This window comes from Nerophis lumbriciformis, linkage group LG04, assembly GCF_033978685.3.
Source record: "Nerophis lumbriciformis linkage group LG04, RoL_Nlum_v2.1, whole genome shotgun sequence".
NCBI classification, from domain to species: domain Eukaryota; kingdom Metazoa; phylum Chordata; class Actinopteri; order Syngnathiformes; family Syngnathidae; genus Nerophis; species Nerophis lumbriciformis.
Window position 1 is genome coordinate 62,702,585 of NC_084551.2, and position 13,661 is coordinate 62,716,245.

At 39.8% G+C, this 13,661-nt stretch overlaps 1 protein-coding gene across 4 annotated transcripts in view; it reads left to right on the forward strand.

Moving 5' to 3' along the window:
- Window positions 1-13,661, forward strand: part of LOC133605426 (protein argonaute-3) — a 96,760-nt gene that overhangs the window by 61,491 nt on the left and 21,608 nt on the right. For 2 of the 4 annotated variants that reach the window (XM_072913100.1, XM_072913101.1), the window contains exons 7-12: window positions 1-88; window positions 5,143-5,290; window positions 5,365-5,484; window positions 5,570-5,713; window positions 9,583-9,716; window positions 10,032-10,216. In XM_072913100.1, the coding sequence (XP_072769201.1) occupies window positions 1-88; window positions 5,143-5,290; window positions 5,365-5,484; window positions 5,570-5,713; window positions 9,583-9,716; window positions 10,032-10,216 (819 nt within the window). The remainder of the gene's footprint in view (window positions 89-5,142; window positions 5,291-5,364; window positions 5,485-5,569; window positions 5,714-9,582; window positions 9,717-10,031; window positions 10,217-13,661) is intronic. The other 2 variants (XM_072913102.1, XM_072913103.1) reach the window with 1 other exon arrangement.

Below are 13,661 nucleotides of genomic sequence, written 5' to 3' on the forward strand. Positions count from 1 at the left end.
GTTTGAAAGTGGAGGTGACGCACTGTGGAACCATGCGGAGGAAGTACCGTGTCTGCAACGTGACCCGCAGACCGGCCAGCCATCAAACGTGAGTCAGCCTCTGATGTGGTCATTGTGTGTGTGTGTGTGTGTGCGTGTGTGTGTGTGAGATGGGGGTTGACTAAGGCTGGCTACAAATTCACTACCTGGCAAAGCAGATGTCGCTCATTAAAGAGTCAGCATTAGTCATCCAGTAGTTTGACCACACAAAAAGCTGTTTAACTACTGACAAGCAGAGGTGGGTAGTAACGCGCTACATTTACTCCGTTACATCTACTTGAGTAACTTTTGGGATAAATTGTACTTCTAAGAGTAGTTTTAATGCAACATACTCTTACTTTTACTTGAGTATATTTATAGAGAAGAAACGCTACTTTTACTCCGCTACTTTTATCTACATTCAGCTCGCTACTCGCTACTAATTTTTATCCATCTGTTAATGCACACTTTGTTTGTTTTGGTTTGTCAGACAGACCTTCATAGTGCCTGCGTTTCAACAAATACAGTCACTGGTGACGTTCACTCCGTTCCACCAATCAGATGCAGTCACTGGTGACGTTGGACCAATCAAACAGAGCCAGGTGGTCACATGACCTGACTTAAACAAGTTGAAAAACTTATTGCGGTGTTACCATTTAGTGGTCAATTGTACGGAATATGTACTGTACTGTGCAATCTACTAATAAAAGTTCCAATCAATCAATCAAAAGTGTGAAGGAAAAAAGAACCTTTTTTATTTCAACCGTACATCCCGTCAAAAGCCTAAAGACTGACTGCACAGTTCCTGTCTTCACAATAAAAGTGCCGCTCCATCGCGCCTGCGCTTTCAAAATAAGAGTCTCCGAAAGCCAGCGCAAACAAGCTAGCAAGCTACGGAGTTTGCCGCCAATGTATTTCTTGTAAAGTGTATAAAAAACGAATATGGAAGCTGAATAAATAAGATGCCAAAAAGCAACCACTTTCATGTGGTATTAGACAGAAAGGAGGAACTTTTTTTCTCCTCCATTTGAAAATGTGGATGTTATCAGCACTACTGTCTGATTACAATCAATGCAAGTCATCAGAATCAGGTAATACACCAACTTATATTCTTGTCTTCATGAAAGAAAGGAATCTATATGTGTTAAACATGCTTGTATATTCATTAAAACACCTTTAACATGTAAACAAAAGCGGCAAAATAAATAAATATAAATTATATACTGTATATATCAATGTATGTATATATATATATATATATATATATATATATATATATATATATATATACATATATATATATATATATATATATATATATGATATGTGTGTGTATGTTACTCATCAGTTACTCAGTACTTGAGTAGTTTTTTTCACAACATACTTTTTACTTTTACTCAAGTAAATATTTGGGTGACTACTCCTTACTTTTACTTGAGTAATAAATGTCTAAAGTAACAGTACTCTTACTTGAGTACAATTTCTGGCTACTCTACCCACCTCTGCTGACAAGAAACTATTTTTGGAGAGGTGTAACAATAAAACAATCTGATATTACTTTGGGTATGAAAATATTACCGCAGTTCATCTCACAGGCATGTGAAATGTCCACGTTTTTAAACGTTAAATAAAATATCACCTCTGCGTTTTTTTCCGTTAAATATCCATTAAAATACAGCGAGCTAACTTGTGTCACCTCTGTGCTCTCTCCGAGCCACAACACTGCAACTGTCCACTTTGCTGCTGATCATATTTGGATGATTACAGTCCGAACAATGTTAGTTCAGAACCAGTTGTAGTTCTAGAGCAGTGTTTTTCAACCTTTTTTGAGGCAAGGCACGTTTTTTTTCATTAAAAATACTGGAGGCACACCACCAGAAGAAAACGTTAAAAAAATGAAACCCCACCAGGTCGTTGTGCCTTATTTTGAGTTTGTTGGTGTTTTCCTGTGTAGTGCTTTAGTTTTTGTCTTGCGCTGTTATTTTGGTGGCCCTGCCTGTTTTGTTGGTGTTTTCCTGTAGCAGTTTCATGTCTTCCTTTGTGCCCTATTCCCCGCACCTGCTTTGTGTTAGCAAGCAAGGCTCTTTAAGTTGTTGCTATTCTTCTTTGTGTGGACATTGTTGATTGTCATGTCATGTACGGATGTACTTTGTGGACGCCGTAAGTTTTTGCTGTCGTCCAGCATTCTGTTTCTGTTTACTTGGTAGCCAGTTCAGTTTTACTTGTGTTTTGCATAGCCATTCCTATGCTTCATTTCCTTTTTCCTTATGTTCATTTTTGGTTTAAGCATTATATACGCTTTTACCTGCATATTGTGATCACAACAAACCATCCTCGTCTCACCCGACACATTCCGACTTTTACAAAGCAATGAACTACCTGCTGCCACCTACTGACATGGAGTATTACGTGGTTACCCTGCCGAGCTCTACACACCACACAGACACTCAGCAATGGCACATTATTTGCAGATTATAATTATTGATTTGAAAAAAAAAACTTTTGGGACCAATTAGGTGAAGTTGCATAATTTCCCACGGCACACCAGACAATATCTCACGGCACAGTGGTTGAAAAACACTGTTCTAGAGTATTTATTAGTAGCCAGTGAGAAGGTATATTTTTGATGTGACTGATTGTAAACAGAAGTCCCAACACTGGAAGTATACTACTTGAGGGGGCGTGGCTACAGGGTAGTTTCCAAATGATAGGCTCCAGCACCCACCGCGTCCCCGAAAGGGACAAGCGATAGAAAATGGATGAGTTCTTTGCATGCATGTTATAGAATTTTACCAACAGCGGACCGTCAGGGCCAGCAAATACTTCTCTGATGGCCTAACATAAATCATGATCATAAATTAATAAATGTTCATTTTATTTTTTAATTTACTTTCCATAAATATATAAAAGCACTCATCATATTCTCTTAATGTCATATTAGTAGGGGTGTAACGGTACACAAACATTTCGGTTCGGTACGTACCTCGGTTTAGAGGTCACGGTTCGGTTCAGTAAGAAAACAACAAAATATAAATTTTTGGGTTATTTATTTACCAAATTTGCAAAATCTTCCACCAAAAATATTTTTCTTAGTGGAATATTTGATGTGAAGTAATGGGAACCTTGGATAGGTCAATAATTCATAATAACATTGATTTTGATTCAATATTATGTTTTGAGCAATGACAGTTTGAAAGAAAAAAAAAACAGCTTTGTTTTATGAGTCAACATTGCAACTTTTTGTAAATTACATTTCACCTTTAAGCTTTTGTATTTCACTTTTGTTATGTTTTTGTTTATTTTAATAGTATTTTTAGAATGTGTCTTGGGCCTTTAAAACATTAGCTGTGGGCCGCAAATGGCCTCCGGAGCACACTTTTGACACCCCTGATATAGATAATAAAAAAATTTATGTGATAAATCTATGGATAAAAAGCAGAGCCTGGCGACGCATGCACGTTTATCATAACTCTCTCTCTCTCTCTGTCTCTGCCCCTCCCTCACCAAAGCTGCTGTTTGTTTTGTTTTCAACCCCTTCTTAACCCGGAACGTACATTGAAAATACACGCAACCCTAACTCAAAATGCCGGACATTTGAGGCATTTAAGAAACTCCGCCCTGACAGCTCCGCAAAAGAGGACATGTCCGGTGAAAAGAGGACGTATGGTCAGTCTATCCTAGCCCGTTAGCTGTTAGCATGCCGAGTGTTGTGCCTTGGTGTGTGCATTGTTTACACAACGTGCGTTACGCTACTTAATATGTCCGTGTGGAAACTCGTTCGGTACACCTCCGAACCGAACCGGAACCCCCGTACCGAAACGGTTCAATACAAATACACGTACCGTTACACCCCTACTGAAGATATAATATGTAAAAATAACACATTTTATATTGCTACTATGGTACATTTTAGTCTACTTTATACCTTTGGTTTTCGCCCTCTTTTTGTGCCCTTGTGTGCAAGATCCTTTCCATCCTTATCCTTTCCATCCTTTGTAACTGAGCTACTGTGTGGAACAATTCCATTGTTGATCATTAAAGTTTGTCCAAGTCTAGGACATTACTGAAGCCCTGGGTGGGAAACGCACGGCCCGCCATTGAATTTGAGATTACATTTGCAATGATAATAATGTTGGTCAATTATTTATAAAAAATTCAAGATTCTGTAAAACATTTCATGGGACATACAGTAGTGGTCAAAAGTGTACATACACTTGTAAAGAACATCATGTCATGGCTGTCTTGAGTTTACAATCATTTCTACAACTCTTATTTTTTTGTGATGTAGTGATTGGAGCACATACTTGTTGGTCACAAAAAACATTCATGAAGTTTGCTTCTTTTATGAATTTATTATGGCTCTATTGAAAATGTGAGGGTCAAAAGTATACATACAGCAATGTTAATATTTGCTTACATGTCCCTTGGCAAGTTTACCTGCAATAAGGCGCTTTTGGTAGCCACCCACAAGCTTCTGCTTGACCACTTGACCACTAAATTGGTGCAGTTTGGCTAAATATGTTGCTTTTCTGACATGGACTTGTTTCTTCAGCATTGTCCACACGTTTAAGTCAGGACTTTGGGAAGGCCATTCTAAAACCTTCATTCTAGCCTGATTTAGCCATTCCTTTACCACTTTTGAGGTCATTGTCCTGTTGGAACACCCAACTGCGCCCAAGACCCAACCTCCGGGCTGATGGTTTTAGCTTGTCCTGAAGAATTTGGAGCTAATCCTCCTTTTTCATTGTCCCATTTAAAGCAGCAGTTCCACTGGCAGCAAAACAGGCCCAGAGCATAATACTACCACCACCATGCTTGACGGTAGGGATGGTGTTCCTGGGATTAAAACCCTCACCTTGCTAGGTATTGTGGCCAAACAGCTCCATTTTTGTTTCATCTGACATCACATGGACAAAGATAAGACCTTCTGGAGGAAAGTCCCAATTGCAGGAAATGTAGTCTTCATTTTCTAAATGTTTTTTCCAGGTTTGTGTGGCAGCACTTCATGCTGATAGAAATGTTCCTCTTTTTCCTCAGTTTTCCTCTTCTTTTTTTTCCCTCAAAGGGTGCTCACAGCCCTGATCTCAATAGTCAACTGTTTCCCCCCCCCCCCGTTATCCGCAGGTTCCCTCTCCAGTTGGAAAACGGTCAGACTGTTGAGCGTACCGTAGCCCAGTACTTCAGGGAGAAGTACAGCCTGCAGCTCAAGTACCCGCATCTTCCCTGTCTGCAGGTGGGCCAGGAGCAGAAGCACACCTACCTCCCCCTAGAGGTAAGAGATGATCCACAACAAGAAATATGTGGTGCCCTGCAGCCGTGTGTTAAAGCCCTGGTGTGTGCTGGCAGGTGTGTAACATTGTAGCCGGTCAGCGATGTATCAAGAAGCTGACAGATAATCAGACCTCCACCATGATCAAGGCCACAGCTCGTTCGGCGCCCGACAGACAGGAAGAGATCAGCAGGCTGGTGAGTTCTGGAGACACCTTTTTTTTTTTAATATACATAGAAGACGTTTTTAGCCTGACCTTCACCCTCTTCTCTCCCCCGTAAGGTGCGGAGTGCCAACTACGACGCCGACCCTTTCGTCCAAGAGTTCCAGTTCAAAGTGCGCGACGAGATGGCCCACGTGACGGGGCGAGTGCTACCCGCCCCCATGCTGCAATACGGCGGCAGGGTGAGCACAGAGCACTTTATGGTACCCTTCTTTTAAATCACACTCATTCTCTGTGTTTGTCTGACGTGCTTGTCCCCTTTTCCTCTGCCTCTTTTATCACGCCTCGTCTCCAAGGGGGACTAACACACTTGGCTTCTGTCGCGCGCGCGTGTGTGTGTGTGTGTGTGTGTGTGTGTGTGTGTGTGTGTGTGTGTGTGTGTGTGTGTGTGTGTGTGTGTGTGTGTGTGTGTGTGTGTGTGTGTGTGTGTGTGTGTGTGTTTTACCTTCTTGTGGCTGACTCTCTTGACATAGGAACGTCTGCTATTTTAATTGCAAAAGTTGTTCCTATTTTAATTGCAAAAGTAAACAAGCAAGGTGGGTTTTTTTTTGTCACTTTCCCACATGTTTTGGATTCAAAAAATGAAATCTATCAAAACATTTGACAAAGAAGCCTCTTGCTGGGACTTAGTCACACTGTTCATTAACATTTGTCTGTTATTGGGTCTGTCTTAGTTTTAGATGCTCATTTAGTATAGTTTTTGTTTAGTCCAAAAGCCAAAAGCAGTGAAGTAGTCACGTTGTGTAAATGGTAAATAAAAAGAGAATACAATGATTTGCAAATCCTTTTCAACTTATATTCAATTGAATAGACTGCAAAGACAAGATATTCGATATTCAATATTCAAACTGAGTAACTTAATTTTTTTTGCAAATATCAAGGGTGATGGGTCAAATGCAGAGAATAGTTTCGCCAAACCTAGTGTGTGTGTGACAATCATTTGCACTTTAACTTTAAATAATCATGAACTTTCAATTTAATGGCAGCAACACATTGCAAAAAAGTTGTCAAAGGAGTATTTTACCAGTGTGTTACATGGCCTTTCCTTTTAACAACACTCAGTAAAGGTTTGGGAACTGAGGAGACACATTTTTGAAGTGGAATTATTTCCCATTCTTGCTTGATGTACAGCTTAAGTTGTTCAACAGTCTCCCTTCTCATATTTTAGCCTTCACACATTTTCAATGGCTGGACTACAGGCAGGCCAGTCTAGTACCCGCACTCTTTTACTATGAAGCCACGCTGTTGTAACACGTGGCTTGGCATTGTCTTCCTGAAATAAGCAGGGGCGTCCATGATAACAACATATGTTGCTCCAAAACCTGTATGTACCTTTCAGCATTAATGGTGCCTTCACAGATGTGTAAGTTACCCATGCCTTGGCCACTAATACACCCCCATACCATCACACATGCTGCCTTTTACACTTTCACCCTAGAACAGTTATTTTCGTCTTTGGTCCGGAGGACACGACGTCCAAAGTTTCCAAAAACAATTTGAAATGTGGACTCGTCAGACCACAGAACACTTTTCCACTTTGCATCGGTCCGTCTTAGACAGAGGTGGGTAGTAACGCGCTACATTTACTCCGTTACATCTACTTGAGTAACTTTTGGGATAAATTGTACTTCTAAGAGTAGTTTTAATGCAACATACTTTTACTTTTACTTAAGTATATTTATAGAGAAGGAACGCTACTTTTACTCCGCTACTTTTAACTACATTCAGCTCGCTACTCGCTACTAATTTTTATCGATCTGTTAATGCACGCTTTGTTTGTTTTGGTCTGTCAGACAGACCTTTAAAGTGCCTGCCTTACTGGTGACGTTTCACTTCGTTCCACCAATCAGATGCAGTCACTGGTGACGTTGGACCAATCAAACAGAGCCAGGTGGTCACATGACCTGACTTAAACAAGTTGAAAAACGTATTCGGGTGTTACCATTTAGTGGTCAATTGTACGGAATATGTACTGTACTGTGAAATCTACTAATAAAAGTTTCAATCAAAAGTGTGAAGGAAAAAAGATACTTTTTTTATTTCAACCGGACATCCCGTCAAAAGCCTAAAGACTGACCGCACATGAGGACGTTCCTGTCTTCACAATAAAAGTGCCGCTCCATCGCGCCTGCGCTTTCAAAGCAAGAGCCTCCGAAAGCCAGCGCAAACAAGCTAGCAAGCTAGCAAGCTAAGGAGTTTGACGCCAATATATTTCTTGTAAAGTGTATAAAAAACGAATATGGAAGCTGGACAAATAAGATGCCAAAAACCCACCACTTTCATGTGGTATTAGACAGAAAGGAGGAACTTTTCTTCTCCTCCATTTGAAAACGTGGACGTTACCAGCACTACTGTCTGATTACAATCAATGCAAGTCATCAGAATCAGGTAATACACCAACTTATATTCTTGTCTTCATGAAGGAAAGGAATCTATATGTTAAACATGCATGTATATTCATTAAAACATCTTTAACATGTAAACAAAAACAGCTAAATAAATACATATAAATTATATACTGTATATATCAATGTGTATATATATATATATATATATATATATATATATATATATATATATATATATATATATATATATATATATATATATATATATATGTGTGTGTGTGTGTATGTTACTCATCAGTTACTCAGCGTTTCAGGGTTTTATTGATAAATGGCTTTGGCTTTGCGTAGTATAGTTTTAACTTGCACTTACAGATGTAGTGACCAACTGTAGTTACTGACAGTGGTTTTCTGAAGTGTTCCTGACGCCGTGTGGTGATATTCTTTACACACCGATATCGCTTTTTGATGCAGTACCGCCACTTGTTCCAGCTTTTTTGAAACCTGTTGCAGGCATCAAATTCCAAATGAGCTAATATTTGCAAAAAATAACAGTTTACCAGTTGGAACGTTAAGTATCTTGTATTTGCAGTCTATTCAATTGAATATAAGTTGAAAAGGATTTGCAAATCATTGTATTCTGTTTTTATTTTACGATTTACACAACGTGACAACTTCACTGCTTTTGGCTTTTGTGTATTTCCAAAGCTGTGTAGCTCAAGCTAAGATAGATACACTGTATAGCAGCAACCAATTGTTTTTGTGCCTTTTTAAAAAAAAATTAAATACGGGAATGTCTACACAGAAAATTGGAAGAATGCACTTTAATATTCAGATTTTTGTTGTTTAAACACGCAAAAATAAATGCAAAGTGATTCATGTTAAATACATGTTAAACAGTTAAAATGCATAAAATAAAAAAAGCTAACATCTAAGCATTATTTGTGTTGCTGTGATAACTTACCTTATAACACGTTTTGTTTTGTAAATCTTGTATACCGTATTTTTCGGAGTATAAGTCGCTCCGGAGTATAAGTCGCACCGGCCGAAAATGCATAATAAAGAAGGAAAAAAACATATATAAGTCGCATTTTTGGGGGAAATGTATTTGATAAGAGCCAACAGCAAGAATAGACATTTGAAAGGCAATTTAAAATAAATAAAGAATAGTGAACAACAGGCTGAATAAGTGTACGTTATATGAGGCATAAATAACCAACTGGTATGTTAACGTAACATATTATGGTAAGAGTCATTCAAATAACTATAACATATAGAACATGCTATACGTTTACCAAACAATCTGTCACTCCTAATCGCTAAATCCCATGAAATCTTATACGTCTAGTCTCTTACGTGAATGAGATCAATAATATTATTTGATATTTTACGCTAATGTGTTAATGATTTCACACATAAGTCGCTCCTGAGTATAAGTCGCACCCCCGGCCAAACTATGAAAAAAACTGAGATTTATAGTCCGAAAAATACGGTATTTTTATTTACTTAGCGTGCCCTTATTTTTGGTAATGTTTTGATTGTACTTAATCTTATTTATGGAAGGAAAAATGAGCTGCGGGCCACAAATAGCCTCCTGACTTTGGAGACCACTGAATAAATACAAATATATGACAATGTTCAGAATATAATCCCATAATTCAGGTTTATGTGTGATATTTGCACAAATATTCACTGGAACATGCAGTGAGACTGCAATGTTGTTGCAGAATCGCACCGTGGCCACGCCAAGTCACGGCGTGTGGGACATGAGGGGCAAGCAGTTCCACACCGGGGTGGAGATCAAGATGTGGGCCATCGCCTGCTTCGCCACGCAGAGGCAATGTCGAGAGGAGATCCTCAAGTGAGATCATCTGCTGATCTTTTTTAAAGAGCTTATGATAATCACTGTTGTTTATTGTGCTTGTAGTTCTAACTTACTCCAAACAAGAACCATAATAATAAACACTGTTCAATTATTCTGACTGTGGCAATAAAATGGATCATTACAGTTTCAAAGACCATCATTTGCTGATGATAAAGCTGATTTTGGTAGTTGTAACAATTGTTGTGTTCATTTAAATACAATGATAATTGACAAAACATTAAATGGTATCATTTTGTAGTACCACTGGATACTCAGTTGCCTTCTCCTAACACCGCTTCCCTCCTTTTGTAGGGGTTTCACAGACCAGCTCCGTAAGATCTCCAAGGATGCTGGCATGCCCATCCAGGGCCAGCCGTGCTTCTGCAAGTACGCCCAGGGGGCGGACAGCGTGGAGCCCATGTTCAGACACCTGAAGAACACCTACGCTGGACTGCAGCTCATCATCGTCATCCTGCCGGGGAAAACACCCGTCTACGGTGAGAAATATTGTGTACTAGGCCCCGCAGCCTTTTACTAGTTGAAGACTCCCCAGAGAATAGCAAAACAACTTCAATAATACACATAAGGGTTGTACAGTCTACCGGTACTAGTATTGTAGAACCCCCCCCCCTAAACTAAAGATAAAGGTGAAGTTATAACACTGGAAGAAGTGCTTTAAGACATGGCTTCCATCCACAGTGTTTTAGCTACCGTATTTTCCACACCATAAGGCGCCCTGGGTTATAAGCCGCGCCTTCAATGAACGGCATATTTCAAAACTTTGTCCACCTATAAGCCGCCCCGTGTTGTAAGCCGCATCTAACTGCGCTAAAGGAATGTCAAAAAAACAGTCAAATAGGTCAGTCAAACTTTAATAATATATTAAAACCAGCGTGATGTGGGCGCGCATGGAGTCGTATATCAACATGGACGGAGCTGCGTTAAAAAAGCCACCCGGCCTCTTCGCGTAAACTTAAACTTACCTTAACCACTCGCTCATCTTTTCTTCATCCATCCCTTCGAGTTAGCTTTTATGATGACGCCGGCTGGAAAGGTCTCTTTTGGCAAGGTCTTCCTTTTGAATATCACCATGGGTGGAAGTTTCTGGCCATTAGCATGGCAAGCTAGAACCACAGTGAAGGATGACTTCTCATTCCCTGTGGTGCGAATATTCACCGTACGTGCTCCCGTTGTATCCACAGTGCGGTTCACAGGAATATCAAAAGTCAGTGGAACCTCGTCCATGTTGATAATGTTCTCTGGCCGGATCTTTTTTTCAGCTATCTAGTTTTTACAATATGCACGGAAAGTAGCCAGCTTTTCTTGAAAGTCTTTAGGCAGTTGCTGTGAAATAGTAATCCGTGTGCGGATGGAGAGATTGCGTCTTTTCATGAACCGGATCCCTGTCGCTTAGTAGGAGCCATTTTGTGGTCTTTACAGATGTAAACACACAAAGGAAATGAAACGTACGGTAATATCCGCGCGCTTTTTCTTCTTCTACGCGGGCGGGTGGTTGCTTACAGTAGAAGAAGAAGCGCTTCCTGTTCTATGGGGGCGGGTGCTTACCTTGGCGGTTGCTTGCGTAGAAGAAGAAGCACTTCCTCTTCTACGGGGAAAAAAGATGGCGGCTGTTTACCGTAGTTGCGAGACCGAAACTTTATGAAAATGAATCTTAATATTTATCCATATATAAAGCGCACCGGGTTAAAAGCCGCACTGTCAGCTTTTGAGTAAATTTGTGGTTTTTAGGTGCGGCTAATAGTGCGGAAAATACGGTATTTCTAAATCACTAATCCTGGCTTCCATGGTGACAAATAAAGTGAGTTTCTTACAAGTACATTATCACTGGAGGACGAGGAATAGCTAAACATGCTTCACTACACACCGTGGGAGGATACAATAGCTCACTGGCGTCACAATGTAAACAAATGCCATGGGTGGATCTACGCCTGACATCCACTGTAATGATACCAAGTACAAGAGCTATCTAGTCGATACTACCATGATTACATCGATATTTTTAGTATCACAAAATCTTTTTTCCTTTTTTTAATTCATATTATGTTTATAAACTCAGTAAATACGTCCCTGGATTCATGAGGATTTAAATTATGACCAATGTATGATCCTGTAACTACTTGGTATCGGATCCATACCCAAATGTGTGTTATCATCCAAAACTAATGTCAAGTATCAAAGAAGAGAAGAATAAGTGATTATTACTTTTTAACAGAAGTGTACCGTATTTTCCGCACCATAAGGCGCCCTGGGTTATAAGCCGCGCCTTCAATGAACGGCATATTTCAAAACTTTGTCCACCTATAAGCCGCCCCGTGTTGTAAGCCGCATCTAACTGCGCTAAAGGAATGTCAAAACAACAGTCAAATAGGTCAGTCAAACTTTAATAATATATTAAAACCAGCGTGATGTGGGCGCGCATGGAATCGTATATCAACATGGACAGAGCTGCGTGAAAAAAGCCACCCGGCCTCTTCGCGTAAACTTAAACTTACCTTAACCACTCGCTCATCTTTTCTTCATCCATCCCTTCGAGTTAGCTTTTATGATGACGCCGGCTGGAAAGGTCTCTTTTGGCAAGGTCTTCCTTTTGAATATCACCATGGGTGGAAGTTTCTGGCCATTAGCATGGCAAGCTAGAACCACAGTGAAGGATGACTTCTCATTCCCTGTGGTGCGAATATTCACCGTACGTGCTCCCGTTGTATCCACAGTGCGGTTCACAGGAATATCAGTTGCTGTGAAATAGTAATCCGTGTGCGGATGGAGAGATTGCGTCTTTTCATGAACCGGATCCCTGACGCTTAGTAGGAGCCATTTTGTGGTCTTTACAGATGTAAACACACAAAGGAAATGAGACGTACGGTAATATCCGCGCGCTTTTTCTTCTTCTACGCGGGCGGGTGGTTGCTTACAGTAGAAGAAGAAGCGCTTCCTGTTCTATAGGGGCGGGTGCTTACCTTGGCGGTTGCTTGCGTAGAAGAAGAAGCGCTTCCTGTTCTACCGGGAAAAAAGATGGCGGCTGTTTACCGTAGTTGCGAGATCGAAACTTTATGAAAATGAATCGTAATATTAATCCATATATAAAGCGCACCGGGTTATAAGGCGCACTGTCAGCTTTTGAGAAAATTTGTGGTTTTTAGGTGCGCCTTATAGTGCGGAAAATACGGTAGTTAGAACATGTTAAAACAAAAAGTAAGCAGATATTAACAGTAAATGAACAAGTAGATTAATAATACATTTTTACAGCTTGTCCTTAATAATGTGTACAAAATAATAGGTGTATAAATGACACAATATGTTACTGCATACGTCAGCAGACTAATTAGGAGTCTTGGTTTGTTTACTTACTACTAAAAGACAAGTTGTCTCGTATGTTCACTATGTTATTTAAGAACTACCGTATTTTCCGCACTATAAGGCGCACCGGATTATAAGGCGCACCTTTAATGAATGGCCTATTTTAAAACTTTGTTCATATATAAGGCGCACCGCATTATAAGGCGCATAGAATAGAGGCTGGGGTTACGTTATGCATCCCGTAGTTGCGAGACCTGTTGTGGCTCAATATTGGTCCATATATAAGGCGCACTGTCAGCTTTTGAGAAAATTGGAGGTTTTTAGGTGCGCCTTATAGTGCGGAAAATACAGGAAATTGTTCAAGCCTTTTTTTGCTATAACTTTGATTATGGCTTATAGCAATTTAAAAAATATATAATGTTCATTAAAATTACAACAACATATCTTACAATGCGTGTAAGGAGTTATGTCACATAATTAGTTTTACATTTGAAGTTGAATTGCTGACATGAATTTGACTTTTGCACGACATTCAAATTTTTTACGTTTGCTCTGTATTACATTTTAGAATGCATTAAAAAGAGAAAACGTGCGTTTTTGTCTCACATAGGGATTGTGAATGAA